Source organism: Giraffa tippelskirchi, chromosome 13 (genome assembly GCF_054371585.1).
Source record: "Giraffa tippelskirchi isolate mGirTip1 chromosome 13, T2T-mGirTip1v1.2.pri, whole genome shotgun sequence".
NCBI lineage: Eukaryota > Metazoa > Chordata > Mammalia > Artiodactyla > Giraffidae > Giraffa > Giraffa tippelskirchi.
Genome location: NC_137287.1, coordinates 21,764,863 through 21,790,785, shown reverse-complemented (window position 1 = coordinate 21,790,785; position 25,923 = coordinate 21,764,863). Strand labels below are relative to the sequence as shown.

General features: G+C 38.4%; 2 protein-coding genes across 3 annotated transcripts in view; one reads left to right on the top strand and one right to left on the bottom strand.

Moving 5' to 3' along the window:
• Nucleotides 1-25,923, top strand: part of METTL9 (methyltransferase 9, His-X-His N1(pi)-histidine) — a 46,351-nt gene that overhangs the window by 17,346 nt on the left and 3,082 nt on the right. For both annotated transcript variants that reach the window (XM_081554548.1, XM_081554547.1), the window contains exon 4: nucleotides 6,007-6,191. In XM_081554548.1, the coding sequence (XP_081410674.1) occupies nucleotides 6,007-6,191 (185 nt within the window). The remainder of the gene's footprint in view (nucleotides 1-6,006; nucleotides 6,192-25,923) is intronic.
• Nucleotides 14,212-24,311, bottom strand: IGSF6 (immunoglobulin superfamily member 6). Its single transcript, XM_081554549.1, has 6 exons — nucleotides 24,237-24,311; nucleotides 20,206-20,562; nucleotides 17,805-17,911; nucleotides 16,928-16,975; nucleotides 16,497-16,577; nucleotides 14,212-15,404 (listed from the first exon to the last, which is right to left on the bottom strand). Exons 1-6 carry the CDS (start codon nucleotides 24,301-24,303, stop codon nucleotides 15,327-15,329), a joined length of 738 nt encoding a protein of 245 aa, XP_081410675.1. The 5' UTR covers nucleotides 24,304-24,311; the 3' UTR covers nucleotides 14,212-15,326.

Genomic DNA, 25,923 nt, shown 5'->3' with positions numbered 1-25,923 from the left:
CTTAATATTATTTTATTTAAATGATACAAATCAGAAACAATTTTCCATGATGAGGAATTTTTGAAAAGTCTTCCCATGTTACAGCTGACCCTTGAACAGAGCAGGGGTTAATTCACATATTATTATAGTTAGCCCTCTGTATCTGCAGTTCCTGCACGTTCACGGATTCAGCCAGCACCAGACCATGTAGTATTGTAGTATTTACCTTTGAAAAATATGTGTCATGTGTGAGTGGATCCAGGCAGTTCACAACCTCATTGTTCAAGGGTCAACTTACAATTAAGTGGAAATTGAGAGAGAAATCATCTTTCCCTGGCAGTGTTTTTCTGAACTTGAGATTTTGGCACTGTAGGGAAGGAAAGGGCTTCCCTGGTGGCTCAGATGGTAACGAATCTGCCTGCAGTGCAGAAGCCCCGGGTTCAGTGCTTGGGTTGGGAAGATCCCCTGGAGAAGGGAATAGCTACTCCCTCCAGTATTCTTGCCTGGGGAATTCCATGGACAGCAGGGCCTGGCGGGCTATAGTCCGTGGGGTCGCAAAGAGTTGGACATGACTAAGTGACTAACACACACACACAGGGAGGAAAAAGGCAGGTGCGAGTTTGGAAAAGAGAGATCAAATGTAGGGACTTGTTCCCTAATTTGAACCTGACATTCCCAAATCTTGTTTTTTGTTTATTTATTTTTTTAATTAAAAAAACTTTAAAAAATCTGTGGTAAAAATACGTAACAAAAAATTTACCATTTTAACAATATTCAGGTGTACAGTAGTAGTAAGTATATTTACATTGCAGTATAACCACTATCACCATTCATCTCTAGAACCTTTTTATCTTTCCCAACTAAAACTTTATACTCATTAAACTGATTCCCCAGTCTTCTGTCTCCCTGGCTCCTGGAAGACACCATTCTACTTTCCGTCTCTATGACTCTGACTACTCTAGAAACCTTGAAGAATTGTACAATATTTGTCCTTTTGTGACTGGCTTATTTCACTGAGCATAATGTCTTAAAGTTCATCCATGTGGTAGCATGTGTCAAAACCTCCTTTCTTTTTAAGCCTGAGTAATATTCCATTGTATGTATATACCAGATTTTATTTATCCATTCATATGTCAGTAGACACTTGGGTTGCTTCTACCTTTTAGCTATTGTGAATAATGCTGCTATGAACATGGGTGTACAGATAGCTGTTTGAGTCACTGCTTTCCCTTCTTTGGGGTACATACCCAGAAGTGGAGTTGCTTGACCATATGGTAAGTTGGTGTTTAATTTTTTGATGAATTGCCATACCTTTCCACAGCAACTGCACCATTTTACATCTCACTTGTAGTGTACAAGGGTTCTAGTTTCTCTACATCTTTGCCATACTTGTTATTCTTCCAAATGGATGTGAAGTGAGAAATCTTGGTTTTCAGACCACCCGCTGCCTGAGAGACTTAGGAAGAAGGTCATTCTTTATTCAGTATGGATTCTGTTGAATGGAAGAAGAAGGTGCTGAGTATAGAATGTGAGAGGTAGAGGTATATAACCTGCCTCCTTTGATATTTTGGAAGCCGGCCTTAGAACAATTATATACTCCCTCACTTTCCTACCCATCTAAGTTTGTAAGTAAGAGATTAATTTAGGAACAGACTAATAACCCTAGAGACAGAACGTATTAGCATAGCTCTTGGAGCAGGGTTAGTTTTAAACTTTGGAAGAAACATAGATGTTTTTAGCCTGACCAAGTAGGAAGCAGGGGGAAGGGTTACTGTAAGTGGGGTTTTGCGTGCTAAGTCTCTTCAGTGGTGTCCAGCTCTTTGCAACCAAGTGGATGTCAGGCTCCTCTGTCAACGGGAATGCTCCTGGCAAGAATACTGGAGTCGTTTGCCATTTCCTCCTTCGGGGGATCTTCTCGGCCCAGGGATTATATCATGTCTCCTGCACTGGCAGGCGGGTTCCTTACCAAATGGAAGGAGGAAAAGGGTGTAGTCTCTGGTGTAATCAAGCACGACAAAGCCTGAGAAGTTGAGTTAAAGGTAAGGGAGATTGACCTTCCTAAGAGCTTGAGCATTCAAGTCCTTGTCCCTGTCAGTGTTTAAGTGGCTCTTAGGGATGTTATAGCAGACTTATCTGTGTGAGATTGATTTGTAAGATCCAGTAGTTTGTCTCAGGTTAGATCCTTGTGGGTCTGTGTGGTGGTACTTGAAATATATTCCTTCAATTAGAAATTAATTCACCATGTCAAGGCTTTGACCTTTGTTATAACAGTGACTTAAATCATGCCCAATTCCTAATTTGACTCTCTTCCATATTTTGAAGTGAATAAGGGGAGGAAGATGTTAAAAATAGGTCTTCAAGTGATTTTTCTCCCACCTACCCTGAGCCTGTCTTTGCCTGCCTGCCTGCCATTTAAACCCTTCTAGAGACTAAGTGGCCAAATGGAATTTTAAGTGAGACTTCAGATGTTCAATTAGTGATTCAGTATATGTAGAGTTTACGTGTTAAGTTACCTGATAAACTTGTACACAGTATAAAAAATACTTAATTTGGGAGAATTCCCTGGCGGTCCAGTGGTTAGGACTCAACACTTTTTTTCACTGCTGTGATCCAGGTTCAGCCCCTGGTTAGGGATCTAAGATCCCACAAGCTGCATGGAGCAACCAAAAACAAAACGAAACAACAAAAGCTGACCTTGTCCCCCTAATACACATGCCAAAATCTTTTTGCAGTTTGACCTAGATAGGGAATTCCTACTGGTTGACACTCCCTCCATGATGTTATTACTATGAAATAAAAGCATATTCACAAAAGTGGCAACTTTTGGTGCAGTTTGAGGTTTTAATGGACAAGTGGTATCTTACTAAGTTTAGGGTTCACCTAATCCATGATGGCCAGGCAGACTTTTAACTTACTTCCATGTTTTTTTTTTTCTTTCTGTCTTTCTTTTTGGGAGGTAGCTATTTTTTGTTTCTCTTCAGTATATGGGCCCACAAAAACCTGGCTTTTTAATAAAGGTTCTGGATTTCATTTTTGAAATAAATCAATAAAACAGAAAATGGCCAGATTTCCCCTATGCATTGACTATTGTTTATGCCAGAAAGCCTGATTGTAAAATTTAAGGATGTGGTTTTGATTTAAAAAGAAAAAGCGTTTCTTTACATTGTTGGTGCTTTGGTTTTTTATTTAGGATTTATCACAATACTGATTGCTTTGTTTTGATTTAAAAAAAAAAGCGTTTCTTTACATTGTTGGTGCTTTGGTTTTTTATTTAGGCTTTATCACAATACTGATTGCTTTGTTACTTCTCTAAGGAAGGTGTACCTTAAATCCTCCGGGAAGGCAAACTATTACTTAGCTCACTTTCTTGAAAATAATAACCTCCTGAACAGATACCTTTCTTCTCGGGTTAAAAATGCTGTTTTTATAAGAGCCATAGATATTTAGGAATGGATTATACAATTACTTCTTTTTTTTAATTTTAAGGTTTTTTTTTTTAGTTTATTTTTGTCTTCGCTGGGTCTTTATTGATTGAGGCTCTCGTCTCCTTTGCAGAACTTATTGAGCCAGCACTGCACTGTATGTTCATTAGCAGTTGCTGGGCCAAGTGCGTTGTTGATGTTGCAAGTTGTCTCTGCTGCTTTATGACGAATAAAAAAATCACTTGAATTTGCTTTCTAACACCATTTCTACAATCTAAAATAATTAAAAACAACGAGTAATGTCATTAGCAAAAAAAAACATGAAGCAAGAAGCGCACACTAAAATGATGTATAACATAACCACATTTATTTAAGAATGTATTCCAATATCAAGTGGCAGAGTTCAACAGTGAAAACCTGCAATTACTTTTGAACCAACCTAAAAAAGTTTTGATTATGCACACTAACAAAGAATTCCACAATTCAAATGACAGTAAATAAAAACTCTTCTTTGACAGGAAAATAATTTTGGCAGCATGGTTAGTTCCTCAGACTGCTTTTACCGAAAGTTAATGTGAAAGCTAGTTTATGTGATCTGAATGGTGTTTCGTTGATGGTGCAGGATACCAGTGTATGGCAGGATGCAGAGTGGTAGTGGCGATGGGCTTGGAATTACATCTGCATGGGCAGGTCATACATGGGTAGTTCAGAAGGAGTTGTGTGTACATGTTTGACACCAGAGAACAAAGATCTTTAATGTAAATTTTAAAGATGCTTGACTTGAATGCATTATCTGTAGGTTAAGGATCTTTCTTAAAAGGAAAGGAAAATATTGTAGTTAATTCTGTTCCTCATATTCAGACTCTTCTTTTTTAAACAGAAAGATACTGGAAACTGAATGGATAGCCATTCAGTCTCAACCCACCACCCTGGAAGCATTTATACAAAGATTGATTGCTAGGTTCTTTCTCACCTATATGGAGAGAGCAGGTTCATTGTCTTGAATAACCTACTGGGAGAGTTTCCAAGCTGTAATTTCTACTCTGCTTGTGATTTACGAGAGCTTGGACAAGTCACTTCTTTCATTTTTCTTATAAGAGGAGATTTCCTCTTATAAGAAGAGGAAAATTCAAACATCTTGTTAGGATTCCTGGGCTAATATGCAATTTGAGTGGGACTGGTAAATTTGTGTTTATCAGTGGAACTGAGTCTACAAGTAGAAATCACAAAACAGAAGTAAAGATGAAGTTGGACTTCTATAAGTATAGTTTTAACTGTCCTGGTTTTAAGGCTATCAAGATTTTAATTTTCTGTTATAAGCATGTGTTTCTATCTTTCAAAATAACCAACATGGAAACTACCTATCTTCACGTGATTCTGAGATGGATTTGGTGAGATTATTCTAGATTAAAACATGCCAGTGATGTTTGGCTTCTGCTTTGTTGTAATCAGGTCTAAGTTTATTTGTTTGTTTTTTTGAATCAGATATATAGTTTGTCTTCTGCAAGTTTATGAATTTAAACTGGCTGTTTGGCTAAGGTATTAATATACAAATAGCCTTTAAAAGTGATTTTGGAGCTGTAATGCCCCACTTATTTTAAGTGACAGAAATCTGACTAGCTCCTTGAAGTTTGTCAGAGTGTTGTTTTGGAGGAGGCTTTAGTTTTTTTTTAAGATATAGATTGAAAAGAAGATGTATCTTGAGTAGCTTGTATTTCTTTTTATTCTGCTATGCAAAAATGTTCTGAAATGTCATAAGATATCTGCTCAATGTGATCAAAGACTTGTTTAAAAGGTCGTTTTTCTTGTTTCCTTTTGCTCCTGTCTCTGTCGTAACATGCCTCACCTACTACATTCTGATTGATATAAGCAAGCAGGAGTCAGTAATTAATAGAATTGCTTTAACACTGTGACAAAGACTCTTGATATAAGGACTCCTACCCTCTGTGAGTAAAACATTTAAAGGACTAGAAAGTGTTCTTAGGGCGCAGAAGGCAGGGAGGGGAGAGAGGGAGAGAGAATGACTATGTGTGCATGAGATACTGAGCGCTGAGAGAGATGTGTTAACCATGGTCTTCACTTACTGTTTTAGTAGGATGTCCTGTGCTTTATTTTTTCTATATAGTTATATAGATATGAAGATTCTAGAATATGAAATAGTATCTCTCTGCTAGAACATAGATGTGGGCAAAAGATCATCGGTTGTAAATGGAAGTTATCTTATATCACCGTAGCCATTCTTAAAACAGGAGGCACTGTAGGAATAGAAAACACGAATATATGATGTATTCTACAATTACATCCCAGTGAATGTGAAAGTAGAATTCTTTGTTCGTTAATTGATGTTCAAGAGTTTGATGCTCTAGTTTCATAACCATTTTTATCACCTATATCTTTACACTTATTCAACATACTAATTCTTACAAAGGAAATTTTGTATGTTTTGGAAATAGGTAAAATGCTGAATTTAAAGAAATATGATTGTTTACTTAAATGAAGATTTTGAACTTACTTTGATTTGGAAGACAAAATGTAAGTCTTTACTGGCATCTAAATATTTTTAAAGATGTCTTTAAGGGTGTTTGTATCCTTCTGATTTTTCCAGAGTGCTTGGTATAAATGAATGGCAGAAGACGGGGTTCCAGTATGATGTCATCAGCTGCTTGAATTTGCTGGACCGCTGTGATCAGCCTCTGACTTTGTTAAAAGATATCAGAAGTGTCTTGGAGCCAACCAGAGGCAGGGTCATCCTTGCTCTGGTCTTACCTTTTCACCCCTATGTGGAGAACGGTAAGTGTGGACACCCACTTAGTAGGCCGGTTATCCAGCATTGGTGTTTGTGATTCTGTGCTGTGTGCAATTAGACGTGATCTAGTATTTGTTAGCATAGCCTGGAATTTAATGAAATACAGTTAACCCATGTAAAATATCACCTCCGTTAAGGTTTGTCTTAATGTGGGTTTTATAGTGCTCTCTTTGTACTCTCTTTGCAGTGGTAATAATTAATACTGAGCTGGATTTGCCTGCTCAAGATTAAAAGCCTAAAGTGCTTTTAAATGGAACCTTCACCATTAGTTTATTAGCTTTTTGAGCTGAGGCAAGCAGTAAATGATGCCTTTTAATCTACCTGAATATACTTGTTAAGTGTCATAGCTGTCTTGTATTTTACATCTCTTGTCCCTAAAATGATAAATGCTGTTGTTATCCATTTTCCCTTTTGAAGACCATTTGTGTCCCAACAGATATCATCATTTCTTTGACGTTTGGTTTTTCAATCACATGGCCTTACTCTTTAACAATACTGAATGAAGAATATCTCAGAAGAAATGGTTGGATTTTATACTGCTTCATATTTACTATGACTTTTGGCCATAGTCACATTAATTCACACTTGGCTTTAGCTTATGTGATTTGCATGTTAGATCATGTTGAAAGCTTTTACTTTAAGCCTTATTTGCATTTTTGTAAGTTATTGTACAATAATGTAAAATTTATTTATTTATTATGTAAATAACACGTTAATATTTGAAAATCTTTTCCTCTTTTACTGCCTTGTTCAACTTTGGGTTCAAAAAACTCTTTAAGAACTTGTTGGCATTCTTGAGAAGTCCAGTAATATTTTGCTAGCATCATAGTTATCAAATACCTGTAAAAATCTTCATCCTAAGGAATAATGCTCAAGTTTGCTTATAACTATGGATTTGTGTTGCCACCCACTTGCTCCTTTGTTTCTTGTTCTTATTTTTCCCCCCTCATGTCTTAGTCCCTTCTGATTCGATGCTGGTCTTTAACGTTTACCAAATGTTTGTGGATTTGTTGTTGATGGTGGGGAAAATGGAGAATTCTTTAGACATAGGAGGGTAGGAAGGAGAATAGATAGAATAGATGTCCCCTGCCCCATCTAGCATCTCCATTTTTACATTCCTTTGTTGAGCCATTTTGTCCTGGTAAAGAAAAAACTGCTTGAACGTGTGAGTGCCATACCACGCATATGTTTGTTGTGTAGGGAAAAACCTGGTAGATGTCATCCTTGATAGTTCAGTGGCCTGACCTTGTTTCAGTGCTGTTCCCTCTGTAATTATACCATGGCTCCGTGTCACTGCATTGCCATCACTAGTCATCAGCTGGCGGGTCCGGGCTTCCTGTGTCCTGTTGGGCAACCACACGATGGAACTTTAATGTTATTTCCTGGCATAGCAGGAGGTGGACACGAGCAGGGGAAGAAACGTCAGTCTAAACATGAAATCTATTTCCTTGTGTTTCTGACACTAAAAATTGAGAGGAAGTTAAACTGGACAAGAGGGCAGACTCTAATATAGGACTGAAAACAGACTCCTTGCTTGTGGATGCGCCAAATTGCCGGTTGAATTCAAGGGGTCTGGTGTGTGACTTAGGGCAGATCTGAGATGCAGAGCCTTGTTGCTGTGGGTGACCTTTAGTGACCTGTAAGCTTTGTAGATTGCTTGTGGTACTCTGTTACTGCTGCCTTTCTCTGAGTGAGATCCTGATGATTTCCGTGTGACGCCATGTGAAGACTCATGAGGTACAAAGTGATCTTGCTGTGTGAGTGCATGAATACAGGACTGGTTTAAGGATATCTGAGTGTACTTTGCATTCTTGACTCAATTTATTTTAATAAAAGCAATTGTAGATGAAGTAATTACTGGTGTAGTTTTTTTTGATAGGTCTTAAAGTTGAACAACAGCAATTTTATTGTTTAGATTAATTTAGGAGAAAAAATGCAAAATATAGCTTTCTAATTTCAGTTTGTTTGGTGTACTGACCCAGTTCTGGGTTAGGGGTTAAATCTCACTAGAATTGTTTCAAGCATCAAAAAGGGGGAAAGTATGTAATCAAGAAAAGAAGACTTATATTGCAAAAATGAAAATTTAGTGATATTTAATTTTTAAAAATTGTGATTTTTATAAAAAGGTAATTCATGGTAAAAAAAAAAAAAAAGTGTGAAGCAGCTTCCTAGAGAGTATATAATGAATTTTCTCATCCACTCCAGTTCCACAATCTTGTTCAGGTTTCTTGACTGTTTTTCTAAAGACAGTCTATGCAACTACGCTTGGACACGAAAAAAATTGATTCTATAATCCAAGCCCATTATAAATAGTTTTGTTGCCCTTTTTCTACTTAAGTATATCTAGGAAATCATTCGTTAACATCTGTATCCTTGTCTGCGTGTAAGCATTGGTGTGCTGGAGCGGGTTTTACGGGCTCAGGAGAAATGATTGTTGTATTGGCAGGAATTCAGTGAGCTGGTTGTTAAACTTGGCCATTATTGAAGTTGACCTCGATGGGAGTACTTACACCATGGAAACTGGCAAACTCTACAAATAGACTCTCCCTTCTTCTAGCTCATGGGTAAACATTTACCAGTGCACCGCTGGACATTGGTAACTTTACTTGCTGAGGCCTCTGTTGACGTACTTATAGATACTGGCAGTTTACTTTGTAAAGACAAGTAAAATGAATATTCTTAGGCAAGTCTTGTACACATGTGTAAGTAGGTATGGGGATGTTGTCTGTTTCAAGAAACAGAAGGAGCAACTAAAAAATAAGAGTTTATTTTAGAAGAGTGATTCCAAGATTGGTTAATTCAGTGATGAAAGCACCCATTGACGTTCAGAACTTGCTTTCATTTCTTCCTCTTCCATGTGTTGACATCCCCCGCAATTACAAAATGGCTAATGCAGCACCAGGCATCATGTGTAGGCATGACAGAGCCATGGAAAGAAAGAAGCATTTTCTCACATACCTTTTTTTTTTTTTCACTAAAGTGAGGGAAACCTTTTCGAGAAATCTCCCTGGTATGTGACACTTTAGGTCCCATCCATCCCTGGGTCAGGAAGATCCCTTGGAGTAGGAAATGGCAACCCAGTCCAGTATTCTTTCTTGGAAAATTCCACAGACAGAGGAACCTGACAGACTATATATAGTCCATGGGGTCTCAAAGAGTTGAACACGACTGTGTGATTGAGCATGCTCATAGGCACTGAACTTGCAGTGATGGTGGAAGAGATACTTCCGTGCCACAGAATATCATTTAAAAAGTGTTTACTGAGTGATGCTGGAGATAAGTGAGCGAAAAACATACAAGTATTTTTGTCTTTGTGGAGCTTAGTTCTTGTGAGGAAGACAGATGGTAAACAAATGGCATGTTGTTGGTGCTAAGTGTTATGAAGAAAAATAAACAATAAAGGTAAGAAAGGGGCTTCTTGGAATTGGGAGTTGGGTTTGGGTGCTGTAATTTTAAAGAGGATGCTCACGGAAAGGCCTCACTGAGAGGGTGATGTAGGGAAAAGGCTGAAGGAAGTAATGTTTAAGGTTGTCTGGATGATACATTTCTAGGAGTGGAACTCCTTGTTAAAGAGTTAGTTTTCCAAATAGCTCCTCTGTGATCCTAATACCATTTATTGAGTAATCATCTTTCCCTAATGCTTCAAAATGCCACCTTTATCATGTATTGTGTGTGTTAAGTCGCTTCAGTTGTGTCCGACTCTTGGCGACCTGTCGACTGTAGCCCACCAAGCCCCTCTGTCCGTGGGATTCTCCAGGCAGGATTACTGGAGTGGGTTGCTGTGCCCTCCTCCAGGGGATCTTCCTGACCCAGGGATCGAACCCACATCTCTTACATCTGCTGTATTGGCAGGCCTCTTAGGTCTGCTCTGTTGGCAGGTAGGTGCTTTACCACAGTGCCACCTGGGAAGCCCTTTTATCATGAAGTCCTGTAATATGTTTGCCTCTATTCTCTTAAAATTTATACTTCTTTATGTGTGCCAATACCAAACTACTTTAATTACTGTAACTGTATCATGTGTGTTAATATCATAGCACTAGTCTTTCCTAATCAGTTCCTCTTAGATTTGTCTTGGCTTATTTATTTAGCAGATTAACTTTAGCACTAGCTTGCCTAGTTCCCCTATATTATATTTATAGGTTAATTTAGGGAGTATAAAGTCCTCCAGCTGATAATAGTATGTCTTTTAATTTGTTCAGTTATGTTCTTTCATAACAAGATTTTCTTCATAAAGATCCTGCACAAGCTTTGTTAGATTTATTCTAATGGTGTGTGTGATATTATAAATAGGATTTTTCTTATTATAAATCCTTATTATAAATAGGATTTTGTAGTTTAAACTATAAAAACTTCCCAGCTTTATATAACTGACAAGTTTTTTTGTATTGAAGGTGTTCACCATGATGATTTAGTGTACATATGCACTGTGAAATGATGACTGCAGTCAGCTAGCACGTTCATTACCTCACATAGTTAGCTTTTGTGTGTGTGTCTGCAGAATGCTTAAGATCTATTCTTTTAGCAAATTTGAAGTATACAGTTTAGCATTATTAACTATAGCCACCAGGTTGTACACTAGGTCCTCAGAATTTGTTCCTCTTACACCTGAAAGCTTGTATCCTTGGACCAACATCTGAGTTCCCCCACCCACCAGCTCCTGGCAACCACCAGCTCTGTTCTCTGGTTCTACAAGTTTGACCTGTTTGAGTTTCAAGTATAAGTGAGATCATGTAGTATTTCTTTTTCTGTATCTAGTTTATTACACGTAGCATAATGTCATGTGGTTTTACCCATGTTGTCTCACACGGCCCTCCAGATATTATGCATAACACAAGAAAAGCAGTTTTTTATGTGTGTTTGTGTTTGTACCAGTTTTGTAACTATTTACCTTATTGGGTTATTTTAGTGTTTCCAGTAGTTTCCTCCATTGATTCTCTTGGGGTTTTTTTAAAAAAACACAGTTATAAAATCTACAAATGGTTTTGCTACTTCTTATTTTTAGCCTTTTTTTTTTTTTGATCCAAGTGAATTTGTAGTTACTTCCAGAAAATGTTTTAAAAAATGGTGGAAACCTTTCAATTTTACTTCAATGAAAAATATGATTCTGTCTTTTGGCCTGAGATGGCTGTTTGGCTAGAGATACAATATTTTTCAAAACTCCTGTTTTATTAAGAGCTTAAAAAGGCCAGGGGTCAATGTTGAATTTTGTCACCTTTGTTTTCCCTCTATGGTAACAGGGTTTTTTCTCTATTGTCTTATTAAATCAATGGTACTTTTCTAGTACATATCCACTCATACATCTCTGCGCTTACGCAGGATAGTCTTCTTCTATGTTTCACTAGATTGTATTTATAAAAACTAAATAAAAATATTAATATTATTGATAAATGATGGTCTGATCTAATCTTTTCATTTAGAAGATGTTATCTTTCTCATGTTCTGCTGATTTTGTAAAAAATAATTTCTAAATTCCCTCTAATGCTCTGGAACAGTTTAAATAGCATTGTGGTTATCCTTTTTGAAGATTTGGTAGAATTCTCTGAAACCAGCTAAATAAACCTGTACATTTTGAGGGGTAGCCCTTGGCAACTTTCTCACTTTCTTCCAGGGTGATTGTTTGGGTTAAACTAGACATGTTCAGTCTTAAAGCTCCCATCAGTCTCAGTAGAAATAAGCAAAACTCTGGCAGGACTGCTTTGTGGAAAGAGTATGGGCTTTTGAGGACTAACCGCTTTTGAAATATGGGTCAGCCCTTATTGCCTGAACCTCTCATGAAGCTTAGTGTTTTATCTGTAAAAATGGGGCTGATACTTACCTTGAGATTTGTTGTGAAGATGGAATAATATAGTGTATAGGATAGTGCCCAACCATGTCTGTCTCAGTATTGGTGTTTGACACATATTAGATTTGTTTCATTCCGTCCTGTTCTGTTCCTTTATTTATTTATTTTTTTTAATTTTATTTTTATTTTTATAAATTTATTTATTTTAGTTGGGGGCTAATTACTTTACAATATTGTAATAGTTTTTGCCATACATTGACATGAATCAGCCATGGGTTTACATGTGTTCCCCTTCCTGGACCCCCCACCCACCTCCCTCCCCATCCCATCCCTCTGGGTCATCCCATTGCCCCGGCCCTGAGCCCTTGTCTCATGCATCGAACATGGAATGGTGTTCTGTTTCACATATGATAATATACATGTTTCAATGCTATTCTCCCAGAACGTCCCACCTTTATTTTTCCTTTATTTTTTATATGTGTTTTTTTATATATATATATTTTTATATATGTTCCTTTATTTTTATTTGTGGCTTCTTAGATCAGATTTGTTCACAGTCCTTCACCTTGAAGTATTTGTCAATATTTTTGCATTTTAGCTTGGTCTCAAAATCTGTGCCTTAAACATTAGTTTATGTGACTCGACTCCACAGACACTGAACTATATGCCTATTAGCCCAGGGTTTCAAGCTCTCTTAGCACTTATATAGTAGAGAGAAAGATATATGACTTATTCTGAAAATTTCATTAACACCTTTTGGTATGTGGTGTCAGTGCTCTAGACTAGCGGGTAGAGTGTATAGACACTGGAACCATATCTGTTCTTTTTCATCTTCAAGTTGTTTTCAATTTATTCTCTTCTGATTGTCTTGGGAAATGTAAATTTAAACAGAAGGCTATAGCCTAATCCTTTCCAGTGGAAATTCTGGATGCTCAGATAGCAGGAAAATTAATGTTAGGGATTCACTGAATGGTCCTTATGACAAGGCATGAGGGTCAATGGCTAGAGAGTGAAGTGTGCTTCGTATCTCAGTTGAAGGGCCGAAAAAATATTTTTCTGTAGAAACATTGTTCAGTTGCATTCATGTAAGGATATTTAAAAGACTTTATGTACCAGGCAGTGCTAAGCAGTAGAAGTAAAAAGAAATGAGACAGGTGCTTCTAGTTTTAAGGTACTTAGAGAATAGTTCAGAAGATGTAAACAGACAGTGGCGGGATAATCTGAAAAGAAACATGAAGTACGGTGAGTTTAGAGAAGGAAAGTTACGTTAACTGCTGGAGGAGTTAGGGAAGTTTTCATGTGGGTGACATTTTACCTTTATTTGCATCTATGGAGTGTTTTACCAAGCAGAGGAAACAGCGTATGCAACAGCAATGAGGTGTGAACAAGGTGGGGTTCCCAGTTCAGTGAGACCCAAGGATGGCATGCAAAAGAAGCCTTTGGTTGTATAACAGTATAGCAGTCAATCAGTATTGTTGGCTAGCTGGATGAATAAAAGAATGAATATTATATATATCAGGCATTCATATGCTACCTCAAGGAATATAACTACTTGGGAAAGTATGTTCCAAAATTTAGCTTAAAAATTAGTCTCTTAAACACAGTCCTTGCTTGTATTGGGAAAGGTTTATTCTGAATCAAATACAAGTTTGTCTTAGGGATTTTGTTTCCTCATTAGTTACATGAAGAATGGTATGATTTCAGCCCTGAAAGGACCAAAAGGTAATGACTTTCAAAAATCAAAAGGAAATGATCAAATCCCTTCTGTTCACCTAGGTGGTGGTAGCACTTATCTTTTTTGCCATCTGGTTTAGAAGTTCATTTATTTCAGTCAGGCCAGTGGTCTCAAAGTTGAGGGAGTATGCAAGACTTTTTATGTTGGGATACAGGAGGGAAATGTTACCATTTTAATTTATATTGCTTTTAACGCCCATTGTTTAATTTCTGTTTTTGTGTATACACCTATACACACATACATGTATACGCATAAACTACACAAAGCACATGTGTACTCACATGTGTTTTCACATATATTTACACACATAATGAGGGTATGTGCTCCCCCCACCCAGATGGGAAGGTTAGAGGTCCCTGATTTAAGCCATCAGTACAAAATGCTTTTAAAGGGATCTTAAAATATTTTAAAATTTAATCTTGGGTTTAAAAATAAGAATCCATCTCAATTTATACCAGTTTAAGAGAAACACTTTAAATAAACATAATAGGTTGTAATTCAGGTTTAATAGCAAATATATTCTTGCAGGTACTTGAAATAGATTTTTTGTTACACAGAAGTAACTGTCAGAGAGCAATTCTATAACATGTTTTCTTAGTGAGATGGTAGTGTCATAAGCCTCCTTGCTATACACTGCCCGTTGTCTAACATTTCCCTCCTTAGTTGGTTAAAAATCACACTGCGATGCATAATACAAAACTATATACTCTGTATGGTCCCAACTATGTATAAAATGTAGGTTTGTATAAATGTGTGTGTGTGCATATGTATATTTTTTTGTGTGTGTGTGTGTAATACAATGACTTACTAAGAGAGAAAAAAAAAAATATTGCAAAGGCTTGATCAGTTCCACTGCTTTGCCAAAGCCTTCCCTGGTGCTGTTATTTGGCACAAGACTGACACCTAGAGTCCATCATGGCTTCTTTATTCTGAGGTTTTCTCTGGCTGAACCTTCTGCTTTGGATTTTTTGTTAAAATAACTAAAATGTTATTGTATTCTATTGTGCTCTCACTTTTTGTTGGTAGCATGATGTAAGTTATTTTGCATACCCTGGCAGGAAAATGTGTACTATACCACTGGCCCATTGCAATACTGGAGGAAATAATATTTGCTGCAAAATACTATTCAAGATGATTTTTTTCTAACTCAGATTTTGACACATTCCTTCCTCCCTCCGTTCCTCTTTCCCTGCCAGCTTGGTCTAGTTGGCCCACCACGTCTAGAACTGTAAAGACAGTTCTTCCAGGCAAGACTAAGGCACTTGCTGTGACTTCAGATCATCTTCAGGGTATCAGTCATCGTGTGGTTATGTCGAATGGAGCAAATACAGGAGGATATATGCTTTAATTGGAAGTTTTTGAAGATGCTTGACTGCTTAGAATTCCCCTGTCTAGCAAATTAGGAAAGTATTTTTCAGTTGCATTTTGTTAGGTTTTAGTATTTTGGTAATTTCCATTAGTAATAGTTTCCTTATATTCTCTGGCGTCCTTCTTGTAGCTTGTTGACTTTTCTATTTACCTTAAATTGTTTTCTAAAAAAAACCTGATGGTTGTATATCCACTAATCCTTTCATAATATCTGGAGTTGGATTTTCAGTGACTTCATTGAAAGTCAGAAGACTTCTGTGGCCTTTCATGGTTAGAAAGCGCTGCTCTATTTTCATAAGTGTTGTCTTTTTCCTGCAACAGTAAATAACAAGCCACATTTTAAGTTTTGTAACCAATAACGCCACACTAAGAGCGACATATTAATTATAGTGCCATCTTGCATTCTCCAGTAACCATAAAGGTCCAGTTTCCACTTCCCCTTTATTTGGAGTAAGATGTGGGAACTGAAGAATAACTTTCTTGTTTATCTGCCATTGTCAAAGCCCTGACTGAGGGCTTTAGAATTCCTACTTCCAAGCTTGTCTTCTAGCCATTTAATTTGGCCTCTTTGCTGAAAAGGTGCCTGTAAACCACTTCTTTATGTATTTGTATATACATGGAAGGATGAAGTGACTGACTACCTTAGATGATATTATTTCCTGGATGAAAACCCTTTTTAGAAATTAGATTTAAAAAAACCACATCTCATATCAGAATTCTGTTTCATTTGCCCTTATGGCTGCTGTTTAAGAGGAAAATATCTCTGCTAGTGTATAAGTTCTTTATTTTGTATACATTTTAATTTAAATCTGAGCAGTTTGATCAGGTATTGTGGAAACTGCTGTACTAGCTCTAAAACAATGTCTTGTTTGAAAAACCTGTTTTTATAGGACTTTAAGACGGTTTAAGGACTAGCAGAATGTATTATAGTCAACATTCTTCCTGTCACTAAACATCAAAGGCTGAAGAAATACTCATTTTTTGTTCTTATTATCTATCTTTTCTAATGTGAACAAGTAAGTTTTCTGTATAATTTGATCTACAGATGTTTGCAACATTTGCTTAATGGTTACTACTGATGCAAGATACAGTCCAAAGAGGCTTTCAACCCACAGAAGCATCCTTGTCTGTATTGAAAACATTACCTGCATCCAGTGTGTTTCAGAAAGATGTCATGTCACTAAGATGCCAACCTGGTGTCTATTTGATATTGTATCAGATGTCCTTTGTTACGTATTTATCAAAACAAATGCATTTTATGGAAGTCCTCTTTCAGACTCTTTTTAAAGAAAAACGATTATTGACAGCTTGCTGGCAGCTAAGTTTTTTTAGTTAAACATGCTTTATATCTTTTTAGTTAAACATGCTTTTTAGCTTTACATCTTTTTGATATTTTACACTTACAGTTTGTTGGCTTGTTTCCACATGTCTCTTATTATATAGCTCTTGAGCAATTTCCTGAAAAATACGCCGAGCACTCTTTTTCTATAAATACAAATAAGAAAAAAAAAATGTTGTCTTACGATTAAAAGCAGTGATTACTGCACGTTATCTGAGCCTTTTCTTTCTTTATTGGCCACCAGTCTTAGAAACTACCCCACCCAACACGTCTGTACCTGCAGTTAACTCTTGTATTTTGAGTATATTAAGTAGAATTTATGATTGAGAACTATCCATTTGCCACATATTCTACCACTTGAGAATATCATTTTTCTCAACAATAGGAGACAGTATGAAAGTTGTTCTGTGGTGATGTTCTGTTTCTTAAATTATTTTCAGTGTAAAATAGTTAATAACCACAATTCTGAAGATATTTTACCAGCATTGGTCTGTACCTTTTGTGGCTCTTCTGTTTCTTTCTTTCTTTGAGTGTTAGATTTTAACTGTCAGGAAGAAAAGGAAAGTCTTACAAGACATGTTATGTACTCAGAACAATCATGGCAGATATCTCATACCATAATAAGGTTAAATGAAGTTAATATTTAAGTAATACACAGTAAGAGTAATTTTCATGTCACTTCTGAGATGTTTTCATTAATAGCTCAAGCTGATATTGATAATAGGATTTGTGGTAATCTTAATATAACGCATACATACCCCCTCTTACAGCATGTGAACAATGAGAAGTATAGTCTTTCTCAAAAACTTTAGGCCTCTTAAAGATATTTTAAGGCAGTGTCTAATCTCTCTCTCTGTGTCTCTTTTAAATATTTATTTAGCTGTTCCGGGTCTTAATTGCATCATGCAGGACTTTTAGAAGTATCGTATGGGATCTAGTTCCCTGATCAGGGATTGAATCCGGGCACCCTACATTGGGAACATGGAGGCCTAGCCACCATACCACCGGGGAAGTCCCTTCGGTCTCTTTCATTAACCTTTTTCACTCTTAAAGATCGTTCTTAGGCCTTTCATATGTCCCCCACCAGTGAAAAGTAGTGTGTGTCTGATGGTTATAAAGAAGGATCTCTTATTCCCATTTACAGAAAGAAAACCATATAAATTGTGTACTCTGGTTAGTAATTTTCAGTGATGAAAACTTTTTGCTTTTTTTCTGCAGACCTCTTCTGCAGGTGGTATTTCCTGCAGATGCAAAGGGAGATGTTGTTTAGGTGAGCTATTTCTGAGGCTCCCAACATGTGGAGAGATGGAAATTATTTCCTTAGGATAATTTTCAAGGCCATAGGGACATCTAATGCAAGACATTTGACTTACTTTGGTGAGGACGATGAGGATCACGAGCACACCGGTGATGTAGATAGAGAACAGGACTAAGAGGGCTATCAGGAAAGACTGCAGTTGCTTGCTGAGAACCTTCATCTCTTTGTTAATTACAGACAGAGAAAGAGCCACAGTCACTATTGAAACATGTTGTTGCAAACATATGTATAAAGTGTAATTGAAACTAAATGTTAAGGGGGACACATGAGCTTACGCTATTTGGCTATTCATATAAAAATTTTTTCAGGGGCTCTTGATTTAGAAAGCACTCAAATATATGACGTAGTTAAAGCCAGTTCATTAGTTCTTTAAGTATATATGCCCAAAATGTTACTCATTTTTAAAACTTAAAATTTTAATCAATTCAATTAATTATTTGTCATGATGCTAAGAATCACTTTTTATATAAAGTGTTGCTTAAAGTGAGATAAACATTTCAAGACAGATTGTTCAAGGATGTTTTAAGTTTGCAAGTGTACAAGTGTCACCAAGAGTCTATGGAGTTAAGATTCTTTCCCACATATGTTTATAACCTTGAACTGTACACATAGGTAAACAGTGCAGTCTTTGAAGAACCTGAGAAGACCATACATTGAGATTATGGTGCTCACTGCACGCTTGTATATGCAGTGTTGTTGGTGTGTCTCTTCTTTCTAATAAAACTGGAAGTAGAATTATTGAATCCATTTGTACATTCTGAATTTCTCCCTCCCTGCAGGAAGTGTCCTGTTCTCTAGGTAGTGATGAAGTAACACACGCATCTTCAAGTGCGCAATTATTTGAAGTACAGAATCCAATTAAATTTGTAATTGTTATCTGAATAACTTGTACTTTTCGACTAAATAAGCCCGCAGATGCTTATCCTGTGACCTCAGTTTATACAACATACATTTTTCTGGTGAAACTTAACAAATCAACCACATCTGTAAAACTTAAAAAAAAAAGTTTCAAGTGTGAAATCAGAGGCTCTGTTAAAAAGGTAGGAAATTGCTGTTTCTGTCTTAGTGGTATTTTCATTTCTATTCCTAAAGAAGGGTGTTTCATCACATAAACTTGCAGGTTTGAGACCTCCATCTCTTTACAAACCATTTTTCTTCTGGCTGTTACTTTTTTTAGAAGACAAATGCATGTAGTGAGAGATACAAATCGCCACAGCTGTTGTGTGTTTGTTTTAATATCTGTTGTTGTTTAGTCGCTAAGTCATGTCTGACCCTTTCTGATCCCATAGACTGCAGTGAGCCTGGCTTCCCGGTCCTTCACTATCTCCCAGAGTTTGCTCAAACTCAAGTCCATTGAGTCGGTGATGCCATCCAACCATCTCATTCTCTGTCGCCCCCTTCTCCTCCTGCCTTCAGTCTTTCCCAGCATCATGGTCATTTCCAGTGATTCGGCTCTTCACATCAGGTGGCCAGAGTATTGGGCTTCAGCATCAGTCCGTCCAATGAATATTCAGAGTTGATTTCCTTTGCTGACATTAATTATTTGCTATAAACCAGGCACTATTAAAAATGCTTTATGTGCATTAACTCATTTATAATTTACCCCTACAGGTGAGCATAAACTAATATTAAATGATGGTGGAATAGCAAAAGTTCATTAGAACACCAAAGTAGGGATTGTAATATAGGACGATCTGGGCTCCTCGAAGTCTTGTTTTACAACCAAAAGCCTGGTCAATTTGAGTTTATGTTTTAATGATCTTGGAGCTCATCATCCTAGAGTTTCTTTAAAGGGGAAAGGTCTGAGAAAAGCATGGAGTTACTGTTCTTCTCTTCCTTTCCCCAGAATCATGTGAAGCTTTTCCTCAGAATTTCTTAATTTATAGGTCTTAGCTAGGCTCAGTGTCCTCACTTGCATGAGGAAATTGTCATGGATTTTAGTAAATCTCAGGAAACCACAACTACACCAACCCTTTTTCTGTTCATTATCTTATGCACAAGGGAGTAAGGTCAGGGGTCCCCCAGTGGCTTTACCTAAAATTTGTGCTTATTCTCCATAATGCATTTTTTTTTATGGGTTCAATTTATTGATTGCTTATGCTTCTCTAGTGTTTTGTTCTAGATGGTGTAATATCAGACCAGATCCTAACAAGGCTGTCAGTTAAACATCATATTTCAATCAGTGTAACATGGAGAAAGGAGGACATAGTTGGTCAGCCTGTGCCACTAAAGTCTGGACATAGAGAATATAGCACCCGACATAACTCTGACTCTGTCTGCAGAGGCTGAGAGATAGGATTGGAGTCGTTCTTCAATCCAAATTGCATGTAGGTCACACTTTTCACTGGCTCAGCTATTAAGTTATCAGATTTATCTCCTAATCTCTGCATAGAAGTAAATGATGCATTTAAGGGGCCAAGCAGAACACAGTGTATGAGAATAAAGCCTTAACTGACCTCTTACCACAAGCACAGTCCCTCCTCCCGTTTGCTTAGCTCTCGGTTGCTTTGAGCCGTGAAAGGCGATTCCACAGACGTAGATTGCACTGTCATTAAAAGTCAGCCTGTTCACAGTGAGGGAAATCTGGTTTTGTGCCGGATTCTCAAGTGTGTATTTGTCTGTCTCACTTCTGCATCCATTCGAGCACAGGTTCTCAGACTCGTGAGCCCCGTAGCGAAACCACAGGCGTGTTGGTTGCTCTGCAGGGCACCCCACTGTGGAGAAGGAGCAGGTCAAGGTTACGGCCTTTTGCGTGTAGTCCACTTCAAGTTCAGGTGGTTGAGACACTAAGACGGTGCAGTCGTCCGCGACCCCTGTAGGAGGAAGCAGATGAGCTTGTTCAGTGGGCTTCTCACCTTTGTCCGTGCTCCTGTTTTATTGACATTTTAGGGTGAAGAATCCATTGAAAACCATTGCTTTCTTGTTTTTACCTCACTCAGCACGGACAAGACTATAAAAGTAGACACTGGTGCCAATTTTATGAAAACTATAAATGGAATATAACCTTTAAAATTGTGAATAACTAATATAAAGTTACAACACACGCATAACTTTTTTTTTAACTTGTACATTAACTTTACTTCAACCCAAAAATTGAGACTTAGAAAAAAGGTAGACGCTGGTGTTCCTCACTTTTCTTGACCCTCTGAGTTTCCTGACATCAGGCTGCTGGAGCACAGTGATATCTGGTACTTAAGGGGTAGCCCTGGGGGTGGGGTGGGGATCTCCACTGCTGGAGGTGACAGCAGATCCGGAGTCAGAAATTCGGGATCCACGTGTACACTTGTGATGTACTTACAAGCTGTCCGTTGATCTCCCTGTGCAAATCAATTGCTCTCTAGGAGCCTGTTTCCTTATCTGCACCCCTGGCCTCATAGGAGTATTGCATTCAGTGTAGTGATAGGTATCAAAGCCCCTCATGCAAATGACTGAGCACATGAGCAACAGGGATTTTTTTTTTTCTGCCTTTTGAGGTTGTGATTGTTAGGAATTCATGACAGTTTACAGTTGTTCTTCAGGGAGTCTAGTTGTCCCAAAGGGAAGCATTATAAAAGGGAAGATGTACAGCTGGGAAATAGCAGCCCTGGCTTAGCCAGCCTTTCGTTGCTGAGCAGAGGCCTGACGAGCTGGCCATGCCACTGCCTAGCAGGTTAGTTTCTTTCCTGACTCCTGTGCGTTGCTTTGTAGCCTCTTGTAGCTTTCATCTACTTGATGAGCAGTATTGTGATTAGGAGCAGACATTTGAGTTCAGATCCTAGCTCTTGCTAGTTCCTAGCTCTCTGATCTGTTTCCTCATTAGCAAAAGGGGGATAGTGTTGTGAGTATCGTGAGGTTAGCAAGAAGTTTCATTGGGGCCATCAGTGCACAAGGAGTATTTACTTACCTGGGTCTTAGTAAGTATTTAATGAAAGGAGCTCTTTCTGCTGCCATGGCTACTCCTATCCCCACAGTATCTATCATATGCCCATTTTAGAGATAGCTCTAAATTGAGATAGCTATCCTTGATAGCTCAGCTGGTAAAGAATCCGCCTGCAGTGCAAGAGACCCAAGTTCGATTCCTGGGTCGGGAAAATCCGCTGAAGAAGGGCTAGGCTACCCACTCCGGTATTCTTGGGTTTCCCTTGTGGCTCAGCTGGTAAAAAATCCACCTGCAATGCGGGAGACCTGGGTTTGATCCCTGGTTTGGGAAGATCCCCTGGAGAAGGGAAAGGCTACCCACTCCAGTATTCTGGCCTGGAGAATTCCATGGACTCTAGAGCCCATGGGGTCGCAAAGACTCGGACACGACTGAGCGACTTTCACTTCACTTCACAGCATCATGTCAGCAGGGCCGAAACTAGACACCCCATCCAGGACTCTTGCCACCACATCATGCTGCTTCCCTGTCATGGGGGGTAGGTCCCTATGTGGCCTTCTATCTAATCCCAGGTTCGTGAAGCTGGAAAGCTGCTCAGGTATTTGTTACTGGGAAGACCTGTCCTCAGCCATTTGGGGGGCAAGGGAGGCTCTCTGAAATACTTTTGGTTGAGGCAAATTGGAATTTGCGCATGTTTTCACTCTGACTTTGTGTGGTTATATGTTTCCACATGGTCTTATTTGTCTGACTTTTCCCTTTGCCACTGTACACAAAATTAAAAAATAATCCAAGTTGTCTGATATAAGTTTCATACAGGCTTTTTGTCACTTAACATTTTTCTTATAGGTCCTGATCCAGAGCAGAATAATTAAAACTAAAATCATGGTATTTGTGACCCAAATCTGTTCTCACCGTGTTTTAACTTTGTATTTGTACAATTGGATATGAGCTGGGAGCTTTTTAGCAACCTGGTTAAAGGTAAACCAGACGAGAGGGTAAAGTCAAGTCACTGGAGAAGACCAGGCTTCCTTCGTCTTCAGCCGAGGGACTAAGCTTCACTCCTAAGGCTGGTGACTGCAACCGCAGGTCTCCTAACTAGACTTAGTCACCTCAGAAGTAGAGAAACGGCTTTATAAGGTATAGTGATCGTTCAAGTGTGGCAACTTGAAGTGGAAGTTGGCCTGCCAGAGTCATGAAGTTAATCAGCAACGTCCCAGTGTCAAGTCCTCCCTGAGGTAGTTTTTAAAAGGGAAGCTATCTTTTAACATTTTTCTTGGAGAACTAGTGTTCCAGGGTAAAATAAATACTTGCAACTTTGGAGTTTCATATCTCTGCTCATGACTGCCTCAGAAGGGAGAAAACCCGTTGCGGTCTGTGAGAGCCCGGGCTGTGAGGAGACTGCTGCTCCCTCCCCCGCACCATGAATGTGAGGCAGCAGCTTAGTGCAAAAGGGAAGTTTGGATAATGTGTCAGCCTGCAGCCTGCTCCTGTGAAGAGCTGCACTTGAAGAACTCTCACGTTCTCTAGGGTTTCCTTTTAAACACAGTACCCTCTGAAAAGGTTGAAAGTTTATCTTCTTAGTGGAGGGAATAAAAAAAGATTACTGTTTTTGAAGACCAAGCTAGAAAATACATAGAAAAATAATTTTCGAACTTTCTAAAACACGCCTTTATGGAAAGTTTCGGACATATGCAGAAGTAGTTGGCCGGCACACTAACTTCGCCGCCGTCACCTGACTTCAGCCCAGTCTTGTTTCAGCTCTTCTCCCTTCTTTACTCTCTACTCTCGTCTTATTTTAGGGCGGATTCCAGATAATTTATCTGCACATCTTTTAGTATATATCTTTGAAAGATAAGAATTCTTTTTTTAAAATAATACTAATTAGAATAGTCTATAACAGTAGTATATATACTTATTGGGAATAATAGACTTATTACTGAAAGTAGAAGCAAAAAAGTCACCCATAGTCCTTTCACCACCCTGCCCCCACCAAATCACTGTTAACATTTAAAAATATTTCTTTACAGATGAGAAGAAACTAAGAGCTTTTGTTCCCTTTCCTGGCCTATGACCCAAACTTTGTGAGCAAATCTGAGATTATTAGATTTTTTAGAACGATGATGAAATTATTAGAACTGTGATACAGGAAACTCTCTCATAGAGAAAAAACAGGCAAAGGCATCCACATATTTGTGATATGGTTATTTTTCAAGGAAGGAGCCGTTGTAGTTTTTTAAATGACAGGTACTTCAATTTATAGAAATTCAGCTTTTTCTGAAACACTGTTCTTTAAAAATATTCAAGTATTTAGTGCAGAGTCAGTTTGCCTGTATGGGAACTGAATTGTTGATTAATGTGATTTTATGAATATTTTCAAGCCTTTGTTTGGTGAGGTACTCTTCTCTAAAGCAGCATGATAGCAAAGGAGACTTTCAATGTTAATATTAATTTTTTTTCTCAGCTGTTCTTTTATTACCTATTTCTCTGAGAAAAAAGGAAATTTGTCACCTTAGACAGTTTCCATAATGTTATACATTTAAAAATCTGTAGGGGCTTAAAATATAAGTGAATTTTTAGATGAAAAGTAGCAATTGATTAAATAAAATGGAGGGGAAAAAAAAAGAACCTTACCGACATAAAACAGAATCAGATTGAGTTCCAGACCGAGAATGATCTTGCCTCTGTTCACAGTCTCCATTTCTGTGTATGTGTGAGGTGTGGCAGTGTGTATTTGAAGAGAGTTTTGGCTTTTTTTTTTTCTAAGAGAGGAAGAACCAAAGAGAGGAACTCTTATTGAGCAACCATAATTGGGAACTTTTTGAAATTGTGTAAAGATCGTTGGTAATCCAGTTTCACCATTTAAAGTTGAGATTTTAGCCTAGAGCACATTTCTAAATGTTCATATGGTCACATTTTTCTTGGGTTTTACAAGTCCTCAAAGATGTTAGATGTTTTGGGTGAGATTTTGATTTACCTTGGTGCATATTCCTAGAAAGTATTGTTTGACAGATAACTCATACTTAAATTTTCTAGAGCAGTTCAGTCTCTGCTCTTGGGCATCTAATTTGTTCTTGGTGCTGGGCTGATAACTGCTGGAAATCAAGGAGAAGCAGCAGGAAATATCTTCATGTAGTGTGCTAAGTCGCTTCAATTGTGTCCGACTCGCTGCGACTCTGTGGACTGTAGCCTACCAGGCTCCTCTGTCCATGGGATTCTCCAGGCAAGAATACTGGAGTGGGTTGCCATGCCCTCCTCCAGGGGATCTTCCCAACCCAGGGATCGAACTCACGTATCTTTCATCTTCTGCATTGGCAGATGGGTTCTTTACCACTAGCGCCACCTGGGAAGTCCATCTTCATGTAGAGACAAGAGAAAAATCAGTGAACAATGAATAAATAAGTTGGGTGCCATTAACTAATTGTACCCCAGTTTTGTTTAGTTGCTAAGTCATGTCCAAGTCTTTGCAACCCCCTGGACTATAACCTGCCAGGCTCCTCTGTCCCTGGAATTTCCCAGGCAAGAATACAGGAGTGGGTTACCATTTCCTTCTCTAGGGGATCTTCCCAACCCAGGGTACGAACCTGCGTCTCCTGCATTGGCAGGAGATTCTTTACCACTAAGTCACCTGGGAAGCCCTTGTGCCCCAGTTTTGTGCGACCGCTTTTATTGTGAAATAAATGTGTGGAATCTCTGTCATCCAGAACCCTACCCTAGTCCCTCGGGGGCTTCATCAGTCAGATTCTTTGTAAGCAGCAGAAAGTGACTTGGGCTGACTTAATAAGCAAAAGGGAGTTTATTGAAAGGATTTGAGGGTAGCACAGCGAGTCCCTGGGAGGACTGGAGAATCATGTGTTGGGGTCTACATGCAAGACACATGCCCCGAAATCTGCTATAAAGCTGATCTGAAGAGCACACTGCCGCCGGCAAGCATTGCTGCCTTGGCGTGGACCACAGCCTGTCAGCAGTGCCACTCCGTGCTGCCCCAGCCGCTTGGACTCACACCACTGCTCTGCCTTCCCAGAGAAGGAGCCTCACATCCCCACTTCTCTGGGCCACTCGCTCCTCATTCCAGGTCTCAGGCAAGTGTTTCTGCACTTAGGTCATGAGCCAGTGCCTGAGCTGCAAGAAAGAGGAGGGGGAAGCTACTTCCCTAGGCTTTGCCTTCCACGGGGAAGAGGGGTGCTTGCTGCTGGAAAGCATGAAAAGCCTCTCCTCTGTACTGTTTGTATGCTTGGCACCTGCTGATTATATATTTTGTCATTTACAGAAAGTTATTCTCAATCTGTATTTAGTAATACTTTTAACATTACTGTGTATT